The sequence below is a fragment of the Penaeus vannamei genome, chromosome 4, assembly GCF_042767895.1.
Source record: "Penaeus vannamei isolate JL-2024 chromosome 4, ASM4276789v1, whole genome shotgun sequence".
NCBI classification, from domain to species: domain Eukaryota; kingdom Metazoa; phylum Arthropoda; class Malacostraca; order Decapoda; family Penaeidae; genus Penaeus; species Penaeus vannamei.
This window is the reverse complement of record NC_091552.1, coordinates 35,969,374-35,978,700: the sequence shown is the minus strand read 5'-3', so window position 1 is coordinate 35,978,700 and position 9,327 is coordinate 35,969,374. Positions and strand designations below refer to the sequence as shown.

The 9,327-nt window shown below is 41.3% G+C and overlaps 2 protein-coding genes across 2 annotated transcripts in view; one reads left to right on the top strand and one right to left on the bottom strand.

The window, feature by feature from the left end:
• LOC113827622 (dipeptidyl peptidase 1-like) overlaps positions 1–1,021 on the top strand; it is a 2,975-nt gene extending 1,954 nt beyond the window's left edge. The window contains exons 5-8 of the mRNA XM_070120953.1: positions 1–57; positions 168–290; positions 421–642; positions 771–1,021. The exon at positions 1–57 is cut by the window's left edge and continues 220 nt beyond it. Of these exons, the coding sequence (XP_069977054.1) occupies positions 1–57; positions 168–290; positions 421–642; positions 771–953 (585 nt within the window). The 3' untranslated portion in view covers positions 954–1,021. The remainder of the gene's footprint in view (positions 58–167; positions 291–420; positions 643–770) is intronic.
• Positions 1,022–4,197: 3,176 nt separating this feature from the next.
• On the bottom strand, positions 4,198–8,664 carry LOC113827616 (dipeptidyl peptidase 1). Its single transcript, XM_070120952.1, has 9 exons — positions 8,535–8,664; positions 8,126–8,258; positions 7,538–7,789; positions 7,277–7,429; positions 6,966–7,096; positions 5,838–6,111; positions 5,503–5,625; positions 5,077–5,298; positions 4,198–4,651 (listed from the first exon to the last, which is right to left on the bottom strand). Exons 2-9 carry the CDS (start codon positions 8,180–8,182, stop codon positions 4,469–4,471), a joined length of 1,395 nt encoding a protein of 464 aa, XP_069977053.1. The 5' UTR covers positions 8,183–8,258; positions 8,535–8,664; the 3' UTR covers positions 4,198–4,468.
• Between the last annotated feature and the right edge of the window lie 663 nt (positions 8,665–9,327).

The following is a 9,327-nucleotide window of genomic DNA, read 5'->3' as shown; positions in this document are numbered from 1 at the left end:
GAGGCGCGCCTGCGAATGGCCACCCGCAACCAGCGCCAGGACGTCTTCTCAACGCAGGTAAAGAAAAGGTGCCTCTGTCGACTCGCCGTAACCTTCCTACATATAAAGGATTCAATGTTATCTCAACGTCGTGCGAAGGAGCCTGAACGCGATGATTTCCTTTGCAGGATGCCGTGTCGTGCTCCGTGCTGTCCCAGGGCTGCATGGGCGGCTTCGCCTACTTGATCGCCGGACGCTACGCCATGGACCAGGGCGTCGTGGCCGAGGAGTGCAACCCTTACACTGCACTTGTACGTTGTTCTTGATCTTGGCCGATAGACATAGATAGATAGATGTTCTTGCAATACTTTCTTTGTGAGTTGTCCACATCTATCAATAGACATAATCAAAGACAAAAAATACAGTAATATTTTTCTTCAGGACGACCCTTGCGATACGGACGCTAGTTGCGCGCGCACCTACGTGAGCGAGTACGAGTACGTGGGCGGTTACTACGGCGCCTGCAACGAGGAGCTCATGTTGCAAGCGCTGGTGGAGAAGGGTCCCTTGCCCGTCGGCTACATGGTCTACGACGATTTCCGTAACTACGAGGGCGGCATCTACCACCACACTGGTTTCAAGAACGACTTCAATCCCCTCGAGGTATGTATTAGTTTACGTTCTATTCAGTGAAAATACTTAATACAACAGAAAAGAAAAGATTAAGAGATAATCTAGAAATTGCAAGAACATCAATAAAACTAATCCTATTTTTTCACTTTCTACCCCAGGCAACATCTCACGCCGTCCTGCTGGTGGGCTACGGCGTGGACAGCACCACAGGGGAGAAGTACTGGACGTGTAAGAACTCGTGGGGCGCGGACTGGGGCGAGGACGGCTTCTTCAGGATCAGGAGAGGAACCAACGAGTGCTCCATCGAGTCCATGGCCTTCGACGCGACCGTTATTCCTTAAGGAGGACCTTCTTGGGAACGTTAGATATGTGATGTGTATTGCATGAGGAATAAAAACCTTTTAAAGTTTTTCTTTCTTTCTTTCTTTCTTTCTTTTTTCATTCATTCATTCTGGCTGATCCAAAGGGTAAAGGTTATGTAATATTAATGCTCGATATAAATCATATTAAAACATTCAAAATCAGAACTCTATTGCCACTGAGATTAAGGCGATGGGTTATGAAACGACACCAACTCCATTAAAAAAATTAATGCAAACGCGAATCATGATTATACAGTCTTTTGAGTTAGATAAATATGATAGTTTGGTTTTCGATTTCCCAAGTTTGAGATCGGATTTGGAGTTATTTAACTTATAATTAGTTAATTACCCTCGTCTTTACTCATAATATATTCAATGGCAATTATTTAATGCAATTAAAGTTATTACAGGCAGGCGTTAATTCATTAAGCTCTTATGCAATCATAAGTAATTACATAAGTTCATGATAATGATAAGATAACGAACACGATGCTAGTATTTGATATTGATAATAACGATGGTATTAATAAAAATAAAACTGAAATTTATATAAAAGGAAGGTGGTTGGGGTACTATCGATAAATAAAAGTAATAAGGATGACAATAATAATGAGTTATGATAATGATAATAATGATGATGATAATGATAATAATAACAATAATGATAATAATGATATTGATAATAATAATGAAGATAATAAACCAAAAATAATAATGATAATTACAATAATAACAATTATAATGATAATTAATAATGATAATACTCTCAATGATAATAATGTCAATAATGAATATGACAATAGAAACAATAATAAAGATAATAAAGTTAATGATAATAATTAGTTTTACAATGCACATGATGATAATTGTAAAAATGTTAGCTATTACTATTATAATAATCATAATGATACTGACATTAATACTACTACTAATATTGATGATAAGAATTACAATAATGATAATGAAAAATCGACAACTGTAATGACGTCATAATTACCGTTACAAATATCGTCATTATAAGTATCAACCACTTTAAAAGAGAGAAAATAAAGTGACAATTATTTTAATCATTACAAAGCAACGAGAGGAAAAAATAAAATAAAACAGAAGCCAATAGAAAGAAAAAAAAATATCACAAGAATTTGCAACAAGCATGGCAACGGCAGAGCAAAAATAATGCTGGCACATAATACTGACAAGTTATAGACTCCAAGGTCTGAAGTCCATTGAAGGGAAAACAAAATGTATACGTAGGCAGACCCGCCTCCTGTACCGTGTTCTCCTTGTTGATTCAGCTCACGAACTGGGGTCTCGTGGACACTATATTGGGAGTCATGACTGTTCTCTTTTCTTTGTGTTTTAAGGAAAATGACGAACAAATGCTATTTTCGTGTTGTTTTTTATTTTTTGTTTATTTGCTTCTTTTTTTAGAGGGATGTGCATTCTAAAGAAAGCTTGTCCTGAAAAGCTACTTGTACTTGGAGTGATATTTCCTGAATTTCCAGCGGGACGTCGATGCTCGTTAGATTCAGCATTTGAACCGATTTATATAAAACCGATTATGGAACTTATTAATGTGGCGATTTTCATTAAACCACTTTTGTCTTTTAGCTGATTTGTAAGATTTTGTCGTCTCAGATTTTTTCGGTGAAATTGATGTTGATGCTAATGAAAATAATGGTTGATGGTAGTGATGATCATGAAGTTCATAATAACAATAACAATAGTAATGATAACAGTAACAATGATAATGATAATAATGACAGTAGTTGCTGAAGTAGTAGTAGTAATGATAATGATAATGATAGAAGTAATATAAATAATGATAACGATATTTATAGTTAAAATGATAATAACAGAAACGATAGTAATAACAATAATGACAGTAATAATGGCATTGTTATTATCCTCCTCATCATAATGATAATGATGACTGATAAAAGCAACAATAACTATAATCATAACAATGACAATAACAACAACAGAATAAAGAGAAAACACTAAATTTGGAGAAAAAAAAATCCCCAAGACCTTCAGATATCACACTCTAAGTATAGTAAAGCCATCTTTATTCAGTCACGTCATCTTAGGGTACGAGGATTAGAGAATCATGAGGAATTATGACTGCATCACGTTGGAGGATTGGGAAAGAGTATATATAAAAGAAAAGCCTTATGGACGAATATTTTAGTAAAATTTGAGAAAAATATGGGTATTTGGGTGTTTGGGTATTACAATGATTCAACAGTTTCAACAGTTGTCAGTCAATAATGACTGGCAACTTCTGTATTAGTGCAATGCAATTATCATAGGTAGATGTAGGTAGATGGATAGCAATTTGGCTAGACAGATAAAAAAAAATAGATATCTGTTTGTGTGCGTATACGTACATATATATATATATATATATATATATATATATATATATATATATATATATATATATATATATATATATATACATATACATATATATATTTATTTATTTATTTATTTATTTATTTATACGAACACATATATGTCGAGAGAGAGAGATATACATAAATAGATATAGATATAGATATACATATACATAGATATACATAGATATATAGATACAGATATAGACACATTTGTGCATATGTATATGCATATATAGATAGATACGTATATATAGATAGATAAATAGATAAATTTATATACAGTATACATGTACACACACACACACACACACACACACACACACACACACACACACACACACACACACACACACACACATATATATATATATATATATATATATATATATATATATATATATATATATATATATATATATATATATATATGTATATATATATATATGATCAGAATGATAATGATAGTAGTAGTAGTAATTATAATAACAATAATAATAATAATGATATTATAATAATGATGACAATGATAACAATAATGATAATGATGATGATAATGGTAATGACAGTATTAGTAATTATAATAATAATGATGATAATAATAATAATGATAATAATGATAATAATGATAAAAATAATGATAATGATAGCAATAACAACAATGATTAATGATAATAATAATAATAATAATAATAATAATAATAATAATAATAATAATAATAATAATGATAATAACAATAATCAAAATAATAATGATAATGACAATGATGATAATGAGAACAATAATGATGATGATAATGATGTTAATAACAACAAAATAGATCATAATCATTTATTTCATAGCATCTTTATCTTAATAAGGTTCTTATTTGTATTGGTCTGTATGTTTGTTTTATGTGTACATTTGTATGTGTTTTTTTTCATGTGTGTGACAAATAAACATACAAAAGAAAGAAATTGATATGAAGCAATGCAAAGATATACCTTCGACATAAGAAAATGATAAATAATGATAGATGATAAATAAAACCTTTTTTAATGAAACCTGTTTACACATCCTTCAAAGGTTTACAACTCCGGCACATTCCATCCTAACTAGGGAATGGGCGTGGCCTCGACCGCATAGGAACCGATGTTGCACTCGTTGGTTCCTCTCCTGATCCTGAAGAAGCCGCCCTCGCCCCAGTCCGCGCCCCACGAGTTCCTGCAGGTCCAGTACTTCTCTCCCGTGGCAGGATCGACGCCGTAGCCCACGAGCAGGACGGCGTGGCTGGTGGCCTGCGAGAGACGTGCGAATTAGCAAGGAGGAGAAGCATTGTCTGTTATTTTGAGGGGTTTCTTCCTTGATTCTGGTTCTGCTCATTATGTATGTGGTTTTTTTATAGGTTCTCTTAGTTTTTGTTGCTGTTTGTATCATTCGTGTATGTTTGTGTGTTAGTGTGGGTGTGGTGGGTGTAGGTGTGGGTGTGTGTGGGTTGTGGTGGGTGTGGGTTGTGGGTCGTTGGTGTGGGTTGTTGGTGTGGTGGGTGTGGGTTGTGGGTCGTTGGTGTGGGTTGTTAGTGTGGTGGGTGTGGGTTGTGGGTCGTTGGTGTGGGTTGTTAGTGTGGTGGGTGTGGGTGTAGGTTGTGTGTGTGTAAGTGGGTTGTGGCAGTAGGTGTGGTGTGTGTATGTGTGTGTGTGTGACTGCCTGTGTGTGTGCGTACCCCGTGAGGATTGAAGTCGCTCCGAGCGCCCGTGTGGTGATACACGCCGCCCTCGTAGTTGAAGAAGTCGTCGTAGACCATGTAGGACACGGCCATGGGTCCCCGCGCCACCAGGGCCTCCATCATGAGGTCCTCGCTGCTCCCGCCGTAGTATCCGCCGAGGAAGGAGTAGTCGCTGACGTAGGTGCGAGCGCAGGACGGGTCGGTGGCGCACGGGTCGTCCTGGAGGGCGGGCGGGAGAGCGGGTCAGGGGAAGGGCGGTGGGCGCAGGAGGAAAAGGAGCCGAGGCAGATGGGGAATTAGACGAATCCTTCACTAATCCTTGTCACTAAATGCTGGTAGATATTGATCCCCCACGAAAACGAAAAATAAAAACAAAGAAAAATCAACCAGGAAAAAATACAGATTATGGAGAAGGAAGCTTACCTGTGCAGTGTAAGGATTGCACTCTTCTGCAACCATACCCTGCTCCATGGCGTAACGGCCTGCAATTAAGTACTTAAAGCCTCCATTGCATCCTTGTGAGACGGCAGAACATGACACCACGTCCTGGGCAAAGAAAACGGGCTCGGTGAAAATCCTCTTTGTGTCGAGTATTACATTCAATATACCGTTTCCTCTCCGCTTCTCTTTGTGTGTAGCTCCTTTTATTTCAGTTCCAACTTAGAGAAGAACTTAATTGAGAATAAGTACTTCCTCTTTCTGCATCCTTAATGATAAGGAAATTAATAAAGAAACACGATTTGAGTATTTGTTTTCACCTGCGTGGAGAAGACATCTTGGCGCTGGTTCCGTGTCTTCACTCGGAGACGACTCTCGAGCATGGCGGTGGAGGCGAACACGTAGCAGGACCCGCACTGGGCCTGGTCTCTCACGCCGCCTACGTAGTTCACGCCCTCCACGTCACGCCAGTCGAAGTTCTCCGGCAGGAGGCTCAGGCGGGCGAGCAGCTCCGGGGAAGAAGAAGGAGGCGAGGCGGGAGGGAGAGAGGACCCGTGGCCGCCGGACCTCAGCTGCATCTCCTCTATGGTGTACCTGCCATAGGGAATGCGTCTGGGTTTAGGGCTTCTGGACGCGGCTTTATTCTCTGGAGGAATATTCTCGTCACGTTTCGTAAAAAGATATGGTATTTGGGCACAGAAGAATTAATCCTTTTATATAGACAAGTTACGCAGTCACCCTTGCTCCTCTCCCCTCTCCTATCCTCTCCTCTCCTCTCCTCTCCTCTCTCCTCTCCTCTCCTCTCCTCTCCTCTCCTCTCCTCTCCTCTCCTCTCTTCTCTTCTCTTCTCTCCTCTCCTCTCCTCTCCTCTCCTCTCCTCTCCTCTCCTCTCCTCTCCTCTCCTCTCCTCTCCTCTCCTCTCCTCTCCTCTCCTCTCCTCTCCTCTCCTCTCTCTCTCTCTCTCTCTCTCTCTCTCTCTCTCTCTCTCTCTCTCTCTCTCTTCTCTTCTCTCCTCTCTTTCTCTCTCTTTCTCTTTCTCTTTCTCCTTTTCCCTCCCTCTCTCCTTTTCATTCTCCTCTCTCCTTTTCATTCTCCTCTCTCCTTTTCCCTCCCTCTCTCCTTTTCCCTCCCTCTCTCCTTTTCCCTCCCTCTCTCCTTTTCCCTCCTTCTCTCTCTCCCTCCTTCTCTCTCTCCCTCCTCTCTCTCCCTCCCTCTCTCTCTCCCTCCCTCTCTCTCTCCCTCCCTCTCTCTCTCCCTCCTTCTCTCTTTTTCCCTCCCTCTTTCCTTCTCTCTTTTTCCCTCCCTCTTTCCTTCTCTCTTTTTCCCTCCCTCTCTCCTTCTCTCTTTTTCTCTCCCTCTCTCCTTCTCTCTTTTTCCCTCCCTCTCTCCTTCTCTCTCTCTCTCTCTGTATTGCTTCCTACAGTACATAAAATTGGGCCACCACCCACTGCTCGAACTGCAGATACGCCTTCGCCGTCCACGACGTCTGAATGGCATTAATCTGCGCAATGTGTCGATGGTCCACTCTGTATTGCTGGTCCTGAAGCCTCTGCGTCCTCTTGGGAACTCTTGGCGCTACCTTTAGACACGTGGAATTGTTGAGGTTATTAAGCCTAAAGAAAAGACTTTTTTTCTCTCTTTGTAATATTATGGTTCGTCTTGATATATTTCTGTTTGATTCTTGTGATTTCCATAAGAATGAAATAACAGATACATAATGCATCATTCGATAATAGCCTTATATATTGCTCCTTCTTACCTGCGTATTCTTTTGGCCTTTAAAACAGGACCAGTTCCTCACTGTCTTGTCACGTGACCAACCGTTGAAAGTACGATCACAGTAGGAGACAGAGTTCTCCCAGTCGCCCTCGTAGTAGGAGAAGGCGAAGTAGGACCTCCCGTTGATATTCACCTGAAGGATATGAAAGGAACTGAATCTCTGAACTGAAGTCTAAAGTTTATAAGACAAAATTTACTTGACTGGATGGGCTCTGTAGATGGTATGTCTTTTTTCTTTTACCTCAAATCCTTGACTCGATATCATAGTCCAGGTGCCTTCGTTGCCGAGCTCGTCCGTGGCGGTGTCGGGGAAGCTGAGGGTGAAGGTCTTGGTGTGGACGACGGGGCCGAGGGCGTCGCAGCTGAGGCCGCTGTCGCCCGACCGCTCCGTCTCCTGGAAGGTCCATGTGCCGCGGATGTCCTCGTAGTAACACGCTACTGGAATGTCCGCGGATGCCAGGGCGAGACACCCCAGCAGGAAGACCGATTTTGACTGTGGGAGATGCGAAAGGGATTAGAACAGATTCAGCAGTGTCGAGTAAATCTGCCCCACTGCCTTCCAAATGACAAAGAAAAAAACTAACTACAGACTGACTCATGGTCGTTTTGTTTCGTGACTTTGCCCTATGACCTAGGGCTTAATTCACGTTCATCCCGCTTCAGCCTTTTACTCAGTGCCCATAACTAAGTAAAGTAAAAGGAACCAAAAAGGAGCAACACGTTCGAGTTTTCCTGCTATGACCTAGCTTTTAACCCTCATTTGCGATCATCAGCGTCAGTTGACCGTGAACCGGCGAGGACGAGCGGGTGCGGGCGGGCGGGTACTCACCACCATCTCATCCGCGGGTCGCCTCCGAACTGTCCGCCCGCAGATCTCAAGTCTCATGTCTCCGCCTCATCCGATAAGGAATCTGACATGTAAACCTCGTCTGGGGCGATTGTTCTGCCATGTGACACGAGTGCTGGAAATGGGACTGGGACAGCTTGTGAACGCTGGCAGAACAAAAGATGAAATGTTGGAAAATCACGGCGAGGATGGTCACGTGTTCTTGCCGTTAACATTGCTTTGTTGGGAGGATGAATTGTGTCAACAAGGAACACACGTGGCTTTTGTGAGAGACCTTTTTTGCACTACGGGGTCGTTCTTTTTTCTTTCTTTCTCTCCCTTTTCTCTTTGTTTTAACTTTGATTCGATGCGTGAAATTAGGCTTAATACCGCTTACATAAACCCAACTTACCGACGCGGGAAACGCAACACATGCCAGCCTCTACCTCGTGACTTCGAGACCCAACCCCCGAGGGCCTTGTCGCTAAGCAGAAGGCCTCAGGACTCATCGACCCTCAGACCAACGCTGACAGCGCCTGATCTGGTTTATTGACGGCTGCAGGACCCGTTAGCAATACAGGAGATTGATGGTAAGATGGCAGCCTCTTTGGTTGGGCTGCAGTCATGGGAACTGCGGCCACCTGTTCCCCTCGGCGCCAAGGCTGACACATGGAGTAGGTTTTTACGAAGGTGAGACAACTGCTCTGATTGCGTGATGTATATGCTGTTTATGACTGTTTTTTATGGCTTTCTGTTTGATGCTGACACGTGTTTACTCGTTTTCGTGAACATGGATACTTCGCCAACTCGTAAATATATATATACACATGTCAAACTTTACATTGAAGGAGAGGGATGATGAGGAGGAAGAGGAGGAGGAGAAGAAGAAGAAGAAGAAGAAGAAGAAAAGAGAAGAGGAAAGAGGAAGAAGAAGAGAAGGAGGAAGAAAAAGAAGAAGAGGGGGAGGAGGTAAACGAACAAAAACAAGAACGAGAAAAAAACGAAATAAAAAAATAACAAGAAGAAAGTACCCAAACGAATAACATGAAAAAGAAATAAGAAAAAAACACACCTTAACAGACAAAAAAAAAATCGCACTTCGAGGGTGATAATAGCATAACAAGGTCCATGTAAAGGCGTCAGCAGGCAGTCTTCCCGCAAAGGACTCTCACACTTGTCATGCTGGTTTGGCACAACAGCTCACT

What these genes read in the sequence shown, in the direction of transcription:
- LOC113827616 (XM_070120952.1), bottom strand. Translation starts at nt 8,182, where the DNA reads ATGAGACTTGAGATCTGCGGGCGGACAGTTCGGAGGCGACCCGCGGAT. An exon ending in GACCCGCGGATGAGATGGTG is followed by an intron (nt 7,790 to 8,125) that starts GTGAGTACCCGC and finishes CATCTCCCACAG; the next exon opens with TCAAAATCGGTCTTCCTGCT. An exon ending in TATCGAGTCAAGGATTTGAG is followed by an intron (nt 7,430 to 7,537) that starts GTAAAAGAAAAA and finishes CATATCCTTCAG; the next exon opens with GTGAATATCAACGGGAGGTC.